A 16,917-nucleotide genomic window follows, 5' to 3' on the forward strand; every position below is an offset into this window, starting at 1 on the left:
CTGGTACAAAGTGGGTCGAACAAAGATAATGTAATTACAACGTACTTTGACAATGAAAGGTCTGAACAAGTGGGCTTTAGAGTGACCAGTACTTTCTCTGAGATCCTCAAAGTTAACGTAACCTTTTACTTAAGAGTTTACTTAAGAGAGCTGGTACTACTGTGACCTTTGGTGGGCAATCGATGAACTACTTCAGATGTTAATCACACCTATAGGTCCTATCGTCTCACCTTATCAGTGGGTATACTTGTGCGCGCACGGGCATACAACTGGAATTTTTGGCACATAAACCCCAGCTGTAACCCACATACCTGGGCCTCTGTTATCTCTTTATACATATGTAGGCGATAAGATATGATATGGCATATACTTGTTTCTCTTAGTACGCAAATGGATCGGGAGAGTTCGCACGGGATTTTTTTTATATCAGTCCATCATCCAACGGGCGTCAGCCAAATTACAGGATGGGGTACGCATAACCCACTATTTCCCCAATGGAGCACTGAGGAGTAAAGTGCCTTGCTTAAGGGCAAAACACCGTGCTAGAGTCGTGAACTCACCGTCCTCCGAGTAACTATATCATTGGCGTGCATATACTCTCGCTTTGTTGGTGTGAACTGGACAGAAAGAAATCAGGGGTGGGAAAATGGTAATTTGCTCGGGAGTTGCGTGTCGACAAAGTAAATGCGTCAGGCTTGTTTTGTAGAGATGAACTAGGATGTTACATTGTCAGCTTATAGTGGAGATCGTTCAGACACGTCTGTCATATGTCGTCCTCATGATAGCAAAGGATAGCATTCTAATAGAATATCCAGATGTTTTGCCTTGATCTCTGAACTGAAATATCATCCTATCGTTATTAGAAAATACACTCTCCATTTATACTAAAATAGGCTTGCTGACCAACACTTTAGCTTTATCAGATCAAAGAAAACCAGTTTAATGGCACTCATCACTAGGGTCTTCTGCAAAAAATATGTAATTTCAGTCGACCAATATGGCCACGGACTTTTCCTCACAGACTTGACCCATTCTAAAAGTGTGTCTACCTCTACATGCTCCCTTTTAGCCAATTTCCTGGCACATCCCTCAACAGAGTCCATAATGATCTTAAAATTATGCTTCCAGTTGATACTGCGAGGTTCTGTGAACTTTGGTCCTCAAAATAATATCTTGCAAAGGAGGTGATGTTCAGCCGAGTTCAGGTCATCAGAGATGAGATACCCAAGGAAAGGAGATATAGAGCAGTAACAGGATGTTGTTGTCTGAAGGAATTCATCAATTTTAAAGTGCCGCAATGCCTTATTGCAATTGAATATTTTATTAGAAATTGTCTTGGTGTACCGATATGACAAAATAGGTACAGTCTGGTTGTCACAGTATACAGGTATAGTGGATGTAACTTTTTTGTTGTGAAGTATATTGCTGATATTAATGGCATCAATGATTTTGTTTGTAAATGGAAGAATGAATTTCGACTGTGCATTTCTTCAAAACTTCTGGTATCATAGGAGAGAGAGAGAGAGAGAGAGAGAGAGAGAGAGAGAGAGAGAGAGAGAGAGAGAGAGAGAGTCGGGAAGAAGAGATAGCATATACCAACTCTAGCGACCTGTGCTGCACCTTGTGAAACCAGTCGAATGGTTATTAATTGCCAAGGAGCTAAAGTCAATATGTTTGGCAAAGCCTGATCTCTACTGTACATGATTGATGATAAAATTTAATGGATGTGACTATACTCACAAGATTTCATTGTCAATAATGCATATCTTGTGAGAAATACGCACTTGAAAGATGGCAAGGTCATATGCACTCACGCAATCTATAGTACGACCTCGAACTGGTTATAAGTAAAACATACTTTTAAATTTTGTTGTTGACCAAGCCAAACCATACATCTGTACATGTGATCGCACTCACTCAGTAGTGGCGTTTTCGAGCTATGTGGGACGTGATTTTCATTTGCATACAAACTAATCGCAAAAAATCTAAAATGCGACCCCGGGTTTACAACGAAATCCAGCTTCCTTTTCTTATATCATTCGGTCTCACGTGGGCTAGTCGTCTAACTAATCATTACATCACTGACATGAGTAAGAGCGTGTCATAGAGTCATGTTCCAGATAATATAATTCAGTAGAAAACTGGTCTTTAGCTGATATTCAGTGCAGTTAGTGTTGTCCTATGAAGGCACTTGAAAATATTGGGGCTTCTCGCAGACTTCTATTTCTTTTTTCTATCGTCAACTATGATTACTTCCCATGGCATCATTTTGCAAAACTGGCCATTGATGTATATACTTTATTGAATTTCACCCGGTTTGGTGCAAATTGACTTCATATCGGAACTGTAGAAATATGGCTTGTTCATGAACTCCATCACAACAACTACTGTAATAGTTTTTATTTTTCATTTATAGTAACTTCTTTAGACCTTTATTTGTTTTTGTTGGTGTTCATAAAGTCGTATGCTATGTTGAATGCTTGGTAAGTGTATAAGTGCAGTGATCTCAGATTAGGGGAAAAGTTACCAAAAACATGGGCAGATGCAGCTTCCATCCTTTGCGTGTATATTGAAGTATGTTATAGTGCCTGACAATGTCAGGATATTTTTAATGTGTTCGATTAAATTACAACAAAATGTGCTCTGAAATCCAAACCAGTACATGCATCATCAAACAAAACTACGATATCGATCTGGTTTGTTAATGAACAAGGCGAAAAGTGATCGCGACAATGTGCTCGCTGTTTAATCTCCTCCTCCGTTTACGTATCAAATTTTGGTATCGCTAGGGGCCTTTAATCATAGGCAGTAGAGCAGAAGACTTCGACACTCGACTGTTTATGTTGTAATCGCATTCGGACGGGAGAGCACCAAGAGATGTATACGTTCTCTGTGATGGTGATGCATAAGCAAAGCGACGTTTGTTATTGAGAGTAAAAATGACATGGCCTGCAGGAAAGTTGAGATGAAATGCTGTGATTGGTGTGTTTTTAGGACATGGAACAGATCATTTTGGGTTGTGTTTTGTTGAAAGAGACAGAGACAAATACTTTTTCACAAGGATTTGGCAAATACGTAAAGGAAAAAAAAAACCAAACGAAATGAAGATATCCCAAAGTTGATAAAACCACCGAGATAAGTACCAGCTTCTAGTCAACCAAGGTACATTACAATAATGCATTACACAGAACATTCAAGCATAAGCACTCGAGCTGGCATCGCTGGAGCAGTTCACAAGTAACCTGTCGACACACGCACGGAGCTGCACCCTTTTAAGTGAATAATTAGCATATGGCGGGAAAAGGTTACTGATACAAAGTTGGTCGTCAAATATTTAGCAGTGAAAGGTCGATCTCCTCGTTTCAATGTATTAGAGTGATGACAACTTTGCCAAATATGCGGTCTGAGATCTAAGACAGGGTGGTGTAAAATAAGACGGCACAATGAAATCTAGCTGACCAAGGCAGCATGACTGCGACAACAGAATGTATTGAAAAGAGGAATGAAAATCATCATTTCTGAAATATGGCTATCTGATAAACAATGTTAGACACTGATGGCAGATCTTGTAAATGATTAGGAAACTAACTTTTAAAAAATGACTGGAAGATGTTAATGATCTCAGATAATTAAATCAGAACACTGTTTGATATTTTTGACAATAATCCAGCAAATAAATGTGCAAACTCCCTGAGCATTGCCAGGTTATTGCCTGATATCACACAAACATGAACAATTTGTCAGATGAATCACTTAATTGTCTTAAAATGATTTATGCTCGTTAACACAGCCTGAGTATGAATATGCAGCAGTGGAATTGGCATATAATATCATATATTGACATATCATTTTATGGCTAGACTAAAATGCAATTGCCAGCAATGTAAGTATACATCACACATAAGCTTATGCAGGTTGGCTCGATAAGCTGAATACTAGATATTTCAACAGAACAGGGTGCAAAAAAAAATATTGGAGTAGATACAAAAGAGCAAAAGTACTGTACTGGTACTACAGAAAAGATATCAAAATTGCAGTTCACGTTTGTTGGCTTTAAATGTTTGGCCATACGGTAGTGGAAGATTTGAAAATTTTTGATCATATAAAGGAGGCGTTGCAATGTTTTGAGGGCATTATGCATAATGCAGCCTTATCAAATCATGTACAGACGGTAGGCCTTACTGTCTATGATTAAATCATGTACTCAGAGATGTATATGTTGACGTACTTGAACAGAGGTGTGTTCAATTGAAGTTATTAAACGCCAGACACAAATAGACGGTACACATAGAGGTTAATATTGTTGTCGATAAGTGTGGCGTGTTTGCTGTTCTCTGTAAACATCTACTTTAAATTTGTAATGCTTTGACTCTAAATATGCAGCGAGTCTTCGTGGTTTCAGCGGATGTGGTTTTCAGATGCACAGTGGAGAGTGTTTTCGCAACATTCTTTGTGCGGATAAAAAACCTAACAGTCAGTTGATATTTCTATATTCAGTCATTTATGGGTCTTAGTCAGTTGTTACCACAGACCCAAACACAACTGCATCTTTCAGTCCATTGTATTTTGCACTGTGCAGGTCATCCATTCAAGAGACTTTCGCGGAAGCAGGATAACCGACGGAGTAACTTGCACCACATTGGGCCAGTGTACTCACGAGGTAGTCCATGAAGTTGTGGTCGAAGTGGACGAAAAACCTAGGGCTGAGTGTGCAGTTTTTTGAAAACCTTTTTCATGTCAGTCTGTCGACGCACAATTAAGGGCATAATATCGCGACGGCGCCCTGTAAATCAAGCTTTAGCGCCGAAATGTTAAAAGGTCACAATTTGTCGGTAGCAGCGCTTCACGAGTGTTACACGCTATTCAACAAGTACGGTCAATTTGGTTATCTGGGATGAATTTATTGCTTTCGACCTACAGGAGGGGCGAATCATGAGTCAGACGACAGAGCGTTTGTTGCACCTTTGCTGACATGTCAATCAACTTACCAATACGAGGCAACTTTGATCTACCAGTGAACACATCACACTTTCCGACCACTAGTGGCGCACCAAGTACAGTTGTACACAGACCCTTGTCTGTGGGTTGCATTGACAAATACTGGCTGGATGTGTGTGGAGGAATTCATGGGGATTTGAAAGTTGTTGGCGATGGAGGGGGATTCGAACAGTTTACACTTGTGATAGGGGAATCTGAAAATATTTTGGTTTCCTATCCCTGCCATCAGGACCTCAGAAATAAAAATATTGGTACTAGAAAAACAAATGATATAAAATTTAGCGATATCTGAAATTCAAAATGGCTGCCATCCCTGTGTAAACTGTATGGAGAAGACAGAATTTTTTCGATTTTCGAAAAACTAATAAAACTAAGACGATGAAGATTTTCATTGCACCAAGAGCTGTAAATTGAGCCCCGTCAAGTGGTAGATCAGAAGAGAAATTGTAAAGGTTTGAGAGTCTGAATATCTGTCTCCGTGGCCCATTCTACCGTCATATAATTATGCAGTAACAAAACTGTGCAAATAGCTATGCTGAGCAAAGTAATCATTAATTACTAGCTATTATCTCAAGATCAAAATCAAGAGATGATGAACCCCAATCACTTGCAGCTACAATGAAAAGATTGGAACTAATTCGGGATAATTGGATCTTTATAATTTTCAAATTTCTCAAAAGTTTTAGGTGCCGTATAGCTGAATGTTGCAATATTACAAACTATTCATAAAACAAGTGTGTAACTCAAAAAGAAAAGCAGATGAGGTTACATTTGCAGATTATATCGACATTACTTCACCATCCAATTATCCCAAATTAGTTCCAAACGAGTTCAATATAAATATTTTATCAAAGTTACCATTAATATGCATTTGCCTATTCGGCATATGTAGCTTTTCAGCGAGGTGTATCACTATAGTGAGAAACAAATCTGCCGGTCTGATAGCTGAAGGTAATTAACTCATTTCTGAAGTGGATTGTACCCAAACTAACGATTATTTTGGCAGGAATACTTGTGTGTACATGAGATCACGTAATTAATTCACATGTTGACTGAACAGATAGCATGGCATGGTTGATATCTGAGCAAATAAAAAAGATGAAAAAATATAATGTAATTTGAAAACTGCTTTAAACATTATGTGGTACTGAAGCAGAAATAGGTAATAAGTAACACTCGATTTAATCTAAAGATATGTAATCATGCAGTAATCACGAATAGACATGTAGTATTTGTTATCAATGCTGCTACTTTGTAACTTTGTTGCTTTGTCTTGTTCCAGAGGTGGGATACTAACATGTGTCCATTAGAAATATCACTCTATTTCACACATACAAACTTTCAAAGTAAAGATAAAATTATTTTGATCGTTCTGGTGCTTAATACTAACATTTGAATTCATCGTGTTGATTACACAAAGGGACTCTAGTCACGAAAAAGGCAAAGGAAGACTTTATGGCACTACTTTGAAGTTTTTGCATCAGCGAAATTATTTCAAAAGGCCTAAGTTGTCAAAGAAAAACAAATCCTAGTTGATTGATCTAATTGATTATTTGCTAACTCTGCAGTAACTGTTTGCCTAATAATAAAACTTGGGGACAATTCTTTCACACAGCCGTGTATGATGGTCAATCAGCAGAGGTATAATGAGAATAGATGCCTCAGGTCGTTGATGAATTTCCTCCATTTGCACTTTGCAGTAAACATCCCAAAACATCACTTAGCTGAAAAATTAAATATCATGCAGTGTTTCTTGTGTTTCACTTGACTTATCTAAGAGGAAAAATTTGAACTTCATAACGCATAGACTCATCAACCTCAACCTTTATTTTCTTTATTTCGAAATTTCCAATTTTAAAACATGAGGGAAAATGCCTAGAGGATTTAACCGGTTAAGAAGGGCTTGACTACGCAGTTTCTGCGTAGTGAAGCGTCATTACGTATTCATGGTGACCCCTGGCCAGCTGTCAATATCTTTGGGGGCTTTTGTCTTTCGGCCTGCTTTGCATATGCGTCGTTGGACACGACCTGCCAATCACCCAGGTAGTCAATTAAACTATTAATTGACTGTTTACCGACCCAATTAACACTATCCAGCAGTATCAGTCATATTTTAATCGCGTGGCCCGGGTGGGCACAACGTAGGAACACGTGTATTTCTATGTGTACGTTTCACTTGTGGTGTTGTATGTACCATCGTGCGTTTGAAGTCCTTGTTTCACCTACAGCATTACCTTCAAGGTGACAGGCTTACTATTAATGTTCAGTATCATTGCACCGAGTTCTGCCCACGGTGAAAACCACCTGTTTTGCCTACTAATTACTGCCCGTAGCTGCCCGTCCTGAATGTAGCCCATCATAGCTACAGTAATCAGTCAATATATAATACCCTGCGCCTTATACTTTTTATATAAACTTGTAAAATCATAGTCCGAGCCATAAAATTGTTGACTTTCGATCCTATATACAGGTTGATCGTTGAATCGCACCGGCGCATCCATGTTTACTTGCCCCATAAGCTTACTGCTCTGCAAAGGGTGGGTTGATGGAATTCCAAGGCCAAAAATGAAAACCGGGGCGAAACTTTTTGTGAATCCATGTGAAAACATAAATCATTTATCAGTTTTGATATATACTCCTCAATTGTAAGTTTGATCAAAACCGAGACCACATTCAAGGGCTATGCAGACTGTCCATGTACGCACACACAGGCAACCACCGGTGAATATCAGCGTCAGCGGCATAACTATCGGGTCGTAAATCGATCGGCGGTTTGGGGCCCTGGACTATGATTTTATAAGTTTATATCACAAGTAAATGTTGTGGAATATTAAGATATCGACCTATTACTGTATTGAAAAGGCCAATTTCGTGACGGGCAGTGCTAGAAGAATGACGGGCAGGGACGGCAGTAATTAGTAGGACCGTTTCTTTGAATACTGTTCGATATTAAGTGACGGTCAAACTTTTGGGTGGTGCGCGTGACCGGCGGCACTGACACAAACTGGGTTGACAAGCAGATAATTTAGGTTTTTGTTCAGTGTTGTTACCATTTGTCCATGGTGGAAAACATTGACGGAAAACCAGAGAAAACGGTCCCGCTCCGAGAACAGCCCCGAGACGGGGACGGTGTCTTTTGGCACGCGTATACGCCAGTCACCTAGGCGACGGTAATCCGCACCACTTATCACCAATGGGAAGGTAATCCTCCCCTATACCACTGGCGATCCGGCCCTCAAGGCACTACGTCATTCGACCAAGCATTGTTATTGTAATTTCCTGCATAAAATTAACAGCGAGGTCAACCGGTCAAATCGTCTTGGCATTTCCTGGCATGTATATTCTCTTTCTTTACAAAGCTTAGTCCACAATACATTTTAATAGACTCCTCATGCACTTCTCAACTTAAACATTAATCATCCACCATAGATTTCACCAAGTTTCATCAGTAACCTTCAACTCAATATGTCAGTCGTATTTCAGTTTCTGGCGCTATTTTCCAAGTTGTGACTTTAACACTATTGGAACTAATTTTGGATACTGGCTCTACATATTTTTTAAATTTCTCAAAAGTGCTAGGTGCCATATAGCTGAAAGTTACAAAATTACAATTGTTATTTATAAAAGGAAAAGCAGATTAGCTTACATTTGCAGATTAAAATACCTTACTTCATCATGAATTATCCAAAATTAGTTCCAATTGTGTTCTTTGGTTTAGGCCTTAACAGAATACCAACACTACCTGGAGTGTGTAAACATTCGCATTAAGTTCGACTAATCCCCTCATGGCTCGGTGAAATTCCACTTCCACCAATTTGGAATCTTTAGTGATGTGGATAATATAACATTTTATGACCTTTAGGAACATAAAATCCACGTCATATTTGTAAATGTATGTAAATTGTCTGATCAACAGGCAAAGACGTAATAGACACATCTGTCATAAAAGTTATTTTACGTTAGATTTGTGATCATTTCTGTTAAACGTCGGCATTGTACTCCATGACAACCAAAAGCCCAAAACCAACAAACCAACCAGCAAACAAACAAACAAACATTTGTCTTGAACATTTCAGGTTGTATGTAGAGGGCGTGTGTGTAAATATGTGAAATACTCGTCCGCTCAATGATAAACAATTGATCAATGTGCCAAAAGGATTGTCTTTTGCCAAAGGGAGGGTCATCGTTTTGCTCGTCGGATGTATTAGTAAAATTGTCGGAACAAGTATATACTGTACACGTAAAATTTAAGTGGCGGCAGGGTAATTTACTTATTTGGCCGAGTATTTTACTTGTAAATTGAACATAAGGAATTTCTACCTAGTTTTTGGAATAGAATATTACGCTATGGTTTACTGACAGAACAAAAGTAATGAAAAATCCATTGAAAGCAATTGCAAAAGGAGATGTAATTCCTAGAACAGATCTTCTAACATTTTACCACTTTAAGGTTTAAATACATATTTCTTGTTGCCTCATAGTAGTGAATGGTGAAGTATAGTTAAACTACTTGGGTGGGCGTTAATGGTTGGGATACGACCAAATCTGTGTTAGATTATTAAGACAATACGTAGAATGTTCAACCATCTGAGATCGTTACAAGTTTGGTATCGGCATTTGCCAGATACCGTACAGGAGATCTGAAAGAGTTGGACGCGGAGACCGGATATTTTATAAAGATGCCGTTTTTATTAAAAGTTTACAAAGCTTATGGTGTGAACAATTCAAATATAGACAATATCATGCACACAGTATAAAATGCGTTACACTGTTGTCTCAAAAGTAGAGGGATATGTCCCGCTCTGGCACTCCTAACCAGTTTGGACCAGTTTGAACCAGTTTAAGTCAAAGATTCAAAGCAGTCGGAACCGGTTCAGACCTATTCCCAAACAGGACGTATCCTTATGATGTCAAGTTCTTTGCGAAGAACACAGGCATCAAAGATCATTTAAGTGTACATTTTTTAATATTATTCATTTTCCTATAAAGTCTCCGCATGAAAATGAAAAATAAAAATTATAAACGTAAGGAAATAAGCCGGCAAGCGTACGAGCACTGTCATATAACACAAATTTTATTCAAGAGTATGTGAAATTTGATACAAACCAGTTTCACATAATCAGCACTGCAAACGAGTCGTGACAATCTTATGCAGAGTTGCTAAAATGGATGTAGTAAATTTATATGCCAGAATTCATAAATCAGCGGTGTGCCTAGGTTCTATCGACAGCAAGACAAATGAGAAGCCGATGCGCCTGAGCCATTTTCGTCATCTTCATTGTCGGAGTTTCCAGAAACTTTCTTCCTACAGTGCATTTCACCTAAGTACCGCAACTCAGCGTTTGAGACGGACACAATCCACGTACAAAACACACGATTAGCTTGGGTATCACGGACACATTTCAAAGTCACCGACTCGTCGATTAATGAAAGTAAACCAGCATGGGGCAGCCGTTGTCTGGACTGAGAGATAAACAGTTGACTAGACTTGATCTACAATGTAACTGCTTCTTTTACAATTTCAGCTAAGAGTTTAAGAGGTGAAGGTATTCTCAACAGAAACTAACTAAAAAAGCAATACAATGTAGATCAAGTGTATCTCTCAGTCTAGACAGAGCGGCTGCCCCATGCTGGTTTACTGTAATTAATCAATGAGCCGGTGGCTTTGAAATGTGTCGTGATACCCAAGCTTATCGTTTGTTTTGTACGTGGATTGTGTCCGTCTCATACGCAGAGTTGCGGTACCTAGGTGAAACGCACTGTATCAGTTTTAGATCCAGATTTGTTAGTTCATTTAGATTGGCAGATATACAGTATTTAATTGAGATAAGTATGGACTGTAAAAATACCTACAGTCATTTGACAAAAATAAGCCTGATGCAGCTCTGTCAGCCTAACCCTAGCGCTAACAATATCCACTACCACATTTTTATCTATATGTTCAAAATTTATATTTCAGGTGTTCGAGTCCGTACTCCTTCATGCGCTCATTGTACTGTTTCTCGAACGCCTCGTTCTGAGCGACGGTGAACCAGCCTTTCCAGCCTCCTACAACGCCTGATGGGAGGAAATGCAGAATGGAGGACATAAGTTTGTCTGTGTATTATGCATGATGAAGTGGTGATTTTATGTACTGGAACTTAATCATTGCAAGCAGTCAATTCGTAAAGACCTTAAACCCCTTAAGTGTCTATGAAAAGGAGCTTACAGCTAAAAAGGTTGTGAAAACTGCTTATATTTTACTGATGGAAACTTTAGTGCTCTCTCTCATAATCACGAAGTAAAATCAAGTTCACTGTGCAAATCTTGGATTTGTATGAGCCAATTATATATAAGTTTTACCGGTATACAATAAAAATTATATAATAATATAAAATTGCTGCCTAGGCATGCAAACTCGATGTGCCAATAACGCGAAAAAGTCACAATTCTATCCCCACAAAGACAGGAGGGTGAAAAGTTTATATTTTCTCGTAAAATTTGTTCTGCGAAAGCTGACAACAATCGACGAATTTTGTGATTTCGGGAGCCAAAATATATGTACCTTACATTGTGTTAAGGTACAGTATGCGCCTCGACAGAGAAAGACTTTAACTTTTGCCCGAATCTTTATATCTTTCTCTTTCAAAATTAACGGTAAAAATTATGGGTCACCCTGAAACACTTGGTACAAGAGAAACAAATTAAGTAACATGTACCGAATTTGGCCGCCATCTTTAGAGTTGACTCAGGACGAATAAATAATTTTCGATTTTTAAAAACCTAAAACGGTGAACATTTTTCTTACCCCATGAGCTATAAAACGAGTCCTCCACAAGTGTTAGAGCAGAAAAGTATTGAAAAAATGTTCGATTCTGGATATCTGCCCCCGAGGTGCATTCTATCTGACTAGGATGTTCCACAATAATTGCACACACTTTGACACAGCCGATCGCGGGGTCACAAGTGCAATTTCTGCAACCTTGTATCACTTACCTTTCCTCTGCCAAACTCCTTCTGGGCGCAGGATGAACTCTCGTCCCTTGACGTTCTCGTTTGCTTTCTTCATGTATTCAAAGCCGGTGATGCGAACAATTTCATTCAGCTGTTCTTCTGTCAGATTCTTACCTAAGAACTCGGCAATCTTCTTTATAGAGCCTTTTGGATCCTAGATGGAAAATCAATTCGATCTGTTACCGATATATGTCGTACCTCTGACCTGATTCAAATTCTTAAAATCTTTCTAAAATTCTGTGAAATTCTTTAAATTCTTGAAAATCGGGTTCATCGTAACCACTGTGTCATTTATCAAAGGAAAAAGTTTCTAAAGTTTCTGGCAGAAAAGAAGAGTGACGTCAGCAATAAGTGCATATTTACTTATAACTAACAACCTAAACTAAACCTAACAGAGCACGGCATTAAACACCTCTTATTAATGTTACACTCTCCGTTTGACACCAAGTATGTATGTATGTATGTATGTATGTATGTATGTATGTATGTATGTATGTATGTATGTATGTATGTATGTATGTATGTATGTATGTATGTATGTACGTACGTATGTACGTATGTACGTATGTATGTATGTATGTATGTATGTATGTATGTATGTATGTATCTGTCTTTCTATCTATCTATCTATCTATCTATCTATCTATCTATCTACATATCTATCCATCTATCTATCTATCTATCTATCTGTATCTATGTACGTATGTGTGTGTAGGCAGGCAGGCAGGCAGATAGGTAGGTAGGTACTCACAAAGACATATTGACATACATCACAAATATATTGACAGTTTTCACCGTTTGAAAAAAGCTAACGATTCTACCTTTTTCAATTCCTCATATCGAGTCCACAAAAACCAAGGTTCGTCCTTGTAAGGATACCATGCTTTTATGAATTCTGGGTATGGTCCGTATTCCGCTGTAAGTACAAAGGTCTTATCTTATGATATCTTTTTAATGTATGAAACGGAGTGAAACAAAAGAAACATATATGTAGAACAAGAAGTTGGTATAAACTTTTGTTAAACTTGACAAAACTTGGTGACTTGATTTATCCATTTCCAAAATTTGCAGATATTGCGAGACAACTGTATGCATACGCATGATTTAGCACATTACGGCCAAGTTTGAATTTACGGTTAGTCTTGTCAAATGTGCAAGATTTTAACTTTAATTTTATTCATATTATTCCATCTAGAATCTAGATGATAATGATGGCTCTTTTGTTGTTAAGTTCAGCCTCAGAAAATAAGTATTTTGGAGATCAACTGAATTGACTCTCAAACTAACCCCAAAAAAACATGAGAGAAAATGCCGAGAGAGTTTGACCGGTTGACCTCGCTGTTAATTTTATGCAGGAAATTACAATAACAATGCTTGGTCGAATGACGCAGTGCCTTGAGGGTGGGATCACCAGTGGTATATGGGGAGGAGTACCTTCCCGATGGTGATAAGTGGTGCAGATTACCGTCGCCTAGGTGACTGGCGTATACGCGTGCCAAAAGACACCTATGGTTGATTTCCTGTTGACCAGTCGGATGGCAGAGTTGCAAATACCTGGACTGAACCATTTGTTTTTTGTGGGTGTCGGTGGTACTTTGACAATATAAGTAAAGATGCACATATATTGAGTTTATTGTCTTGTTTATGAGCGGCCAGTATTTCAAACAGCATAAATTATGTGCATTTGCCCTTGAAGGAATAAATAATTTTCGAATAAAACATCGCGAATGTAACTACATTCCTTAAGCTCGACGTACACTTAAGTGCCCCAAAGAACCATGAAATCGCCCGACTTTCGATTGAAGAGATGAGTTTTGCCAAACCGCGTATACAGAAAAAGTGGCCGATGACTTTATTTTAGAATCATAGACAGTATAGCGAGATGTAAAAAATGTGAAACAGGCTCCCCACCTAACTATCCTAAATGTTTTTGTGTCGAGTTTGTGTTTGATTCGTTTCGAAAATGTGTTCCTACATTCTTATCCGATTGTTTGTGTTAATGAAATGTTTGTTTCGCTTTGGATATTTGTAGAGAAGTTTGGATTAGTGTGTACGGTAATGTTTTGTTTGTGTGGGGAAAGCTTATGGCGAGACGCAGCCGGACCTATGTTGTTACAAAAGTTGATAGAGTCGCCCTTTGACGCTTGCGTTTCGAAACCCGAGTGTGGTTTCTCATCAGTCGCAGTGTAGATTCTTTCCTTAGTTTGTGTTTGTGAAAATTTATTTTAATGCATTTTAGTGGTCTTGCTTTCGGATTAGCGAGGCAAGTATATTAATTTTGGTCACGTTGTGAGTCCGTTTGGTGGTTCGGTTTGTTTGTTCTATATTTCTTTACTTCGGTAAATTTTGTTTTGACTGGTGTGTCTTTTAGATTTTTGCGGAGGTTTGTGAATTTTTAGGCAATAAGTACCACTGCGGGGTACGGATTTTATGTTTATTGGATCAAGATACTTACAAGTATCCTGGTTGATGTGCTTGTTCTCGTACATTTTAATTAATAGTTCGTTTACTTTGTTTACTGTTTGTTCTGGCTTGTTGTGTATAATACTGAGTGTTACGTAATTGCCTTTCGCATTCGAGTACGTAATCGTTTGTGTTGACAATAACGAAAAACCGACCCTTGTCGAAGGGTTATTTTCCCAAAATTTGTCCAATGTTTGCAAGCTGGTTTATCGCGATTCTTTTGGCACGCGACATGTTTGGTTTCCTTGTTTGAAAGGGTATCTCTAGAAGTGCGAGTTTAGAAGCTTCAGGTAGCTTTCAAGTTTTTGTTTTTTTGTTGTTCGTGGAGTCCAATTTGACTTTTCTTTGAATTGGTGTTGTTGCGATTGTTTGTGTCTCACGATGTAGCGTAGTCATATTATACGACTTTATTTGTTGAAATCCTGAGGTGGTTTTATTCTGTTTGGTTTTGTTGGTGTCCGAATGAATTTTAAGGCTTTTGCCTAGTACTATTTTTCGGAGTTTCATAGTTTGAGCGATGATAGGTTGTTGTGAATTTCATTTTGTTGTCGGCTTTTCTTTGGAAATAGCTGATTTATTTCCACGGCCATGTTTTCTGTTACGTTACTGTGATTATTTATTTGTATTTAATGTTCTGTTTCAGTTGTTTGTTATGTGTACGATTTTGTTATTTCTTTTAAGTGTTTGTGTGTTCTATGTCATTTTATCGTATTTTTTGGTAGTTCCCTTTTTGGAGTATTTGTGGCCCTGAAAAGGGCCGCTTGGTATGGGTTTTTGTTAGCGCTTGGCGCGTTTGTTTTGGCGATAAGCCTAGCTTTTTATGCTTCTTTTCGCCGATTCGATGTGCTTGGTGAGTGGGTGCTTGCCGCCTTCTTGTCACTGTGTGTGCGTACATGGACAGTCTGCATAGCCCTTGAATGTGGTCTCGATTTTGATCAAACTTACAATTTAGGAGTATATATCAAAACTGATAAATGATTTATGTGATTACTGTAGCTATAGATAGGCTACATTCAGGACGGGCAGCGCCCGGGGGCAGCGACGGGCAGTAATTAGTAGGCAAAACAGGTGGTTTTCACCGTGGGCAGAACTCGGTGCAGTGATACTGAACTAAGCCTGTCACCTTGAAGGTGAAACAAGGACTTCAAACACACGACGGTACAAACAACACCACAAGTGAAACGTACACATAGAAATACACGCGTTCCTACGTTGTGCCCACCCGGGCCACGCGATTAAAATATGACTGATACTGCTGGATAGTGTTAATTGGGTCGGTAAACAGTCAATTAATAGTTTAATTGACTACCTGGGTGATTGGCAGGTCGTGTCCAACGACGCATATGCAAAGCAGGCCAAAAGACAAAAGCCCCCAAAGTTATTGACAGCTGGCCAGGGGTCACCATGAATACGTAATGAAGCTTCACTACGCAGAAACTGCGTAGTCAAGCCCTTCTTAACCGGTCAAACTCTCTCGGCATTTTCCGGCATGATCTACTACTCAATCGTAGAACAGAGCAAAATGTTTTGAACGATAATGGAAGGGCCATTTGGAATCACCTATGGCAGTTACTCCCTGTATAATTCTGTTTTGACTGGCGGCAAGTTGCATGCAATACCGAATATTCCAATAGTCAACACAATCATGCTATGTGATCATTGCCAACGGTTTCACTTTGTGTCAGGTATGTGCACTAAGTTTTGACAATTTATCAGCGCCATTTTGTCGGAAAGTCTTGCCGAATATTTGATATTTCGATTTTGTTCAGGAAGCACATTCAGATATTGAACTTGAAAAAGGAAACATTGTACATCAGCGTTAACTTACTGAGCCCTTTCAGGTACGCATCGAAGAAATGGTCCCACTCAACTCGTGCCAAGAAACGTGTCGACTCGTGCCAGCCGAAGAGCGAGACTATGCAATCTTTAGGGTTTCTGTCAACAAATATTGTCTGGAATGATAAAGAAGAGCTCTGTGAGTCAAGAGATATTATAGCTAAGCGGTGTGAACCGGTGTGTGAATTCAGAATGTCGTTCGTTCTTCAAATCAAAAGTTGACCACAGTCCTGTGAGTAATGGCGAACTTGTCCCTCATGTTCTGTTTGACCAATCCTCTCATTAAAGGTGATGATTTTTTCCAATAGTTTTGTTTCCAATGTCAAGTACAGTTTATTGTTCTGCTCCCCAAAGCATGTTAAGATATTGAAGTATTTTGCTTGTCAACTCAGCGTGTACATGTGTAGACTGCAGCATGGTTATTGTCGACAAGTGAATTCTGGCCGATTTAAAGTGCGCATCTCAACATGCTTCGGGGAGTTGGTATTCATAACAAAAATAATGAAAAATCATCAAATATTTCAGCTACTAGCCCTAACAGAGAGTCATCGATGCTGTGTCCTGGTTTCCAAATAATATCTTCACCAATGCAGCCCCTAAAATAGCGCATGCGCTTGTGCAAAATGA

The 16,917-nt window shown here is 38.8% G+C and overlaps 1 protein-coding gene across 1 annotated transcript in view; it reads right to left on the reverse strand.

Annotated features, from left to right (window-relative positions):
* Positions 1 to 9,665: 9,665 nt before the first annotated feature.
* The window catches only part of LOC139118796 (sulfotransferase 1C4-like), a 57,408-nt gene continuing 50,156 nt past the window's right edge, over positions 9,666 to 16,917 (reverse strand). The window contains exons 4-7 of the mRNA XM_070682258.1: positions 16,283 to 16,406; positions 12,813 to 12,907; positions 11,974 to 12,145; positions 9,666 to 11,055 (exon numbers count right to left, since the gene is read on the reverse strand). Coding sequence (XP_070538359.1) covers positions 10,940 to 11,055; positions 11,974 to 12,145; positions 12,813 to 12,907; positions 16,283 to 16,406 — 507 coding nt within the window. The 3' untranslated portion in view covers positions 9,666 to 10,939. The remainder of the gene's footprint in view (positions 11,056 to 11,973; positions 12,146 to 12,812; positions 12,908 to 16,282; positions 16,407 to 16,917) is intronic.

The sequence above is a fragment of the Ptychodera flava genome, chromosome 19 (genome assembly GCF_041260155.1).
Source record: "Ptychodera flava strain L36383 chromosome 19, AS_Pfla_20210202, whole genome shotgun sequence".
Lineage (NCBI taxonomy): Eukaryota > Metazoa > Hemichordata > Enteropneusta > Ptychoderidae > Ptychodera > Ptychodera flava.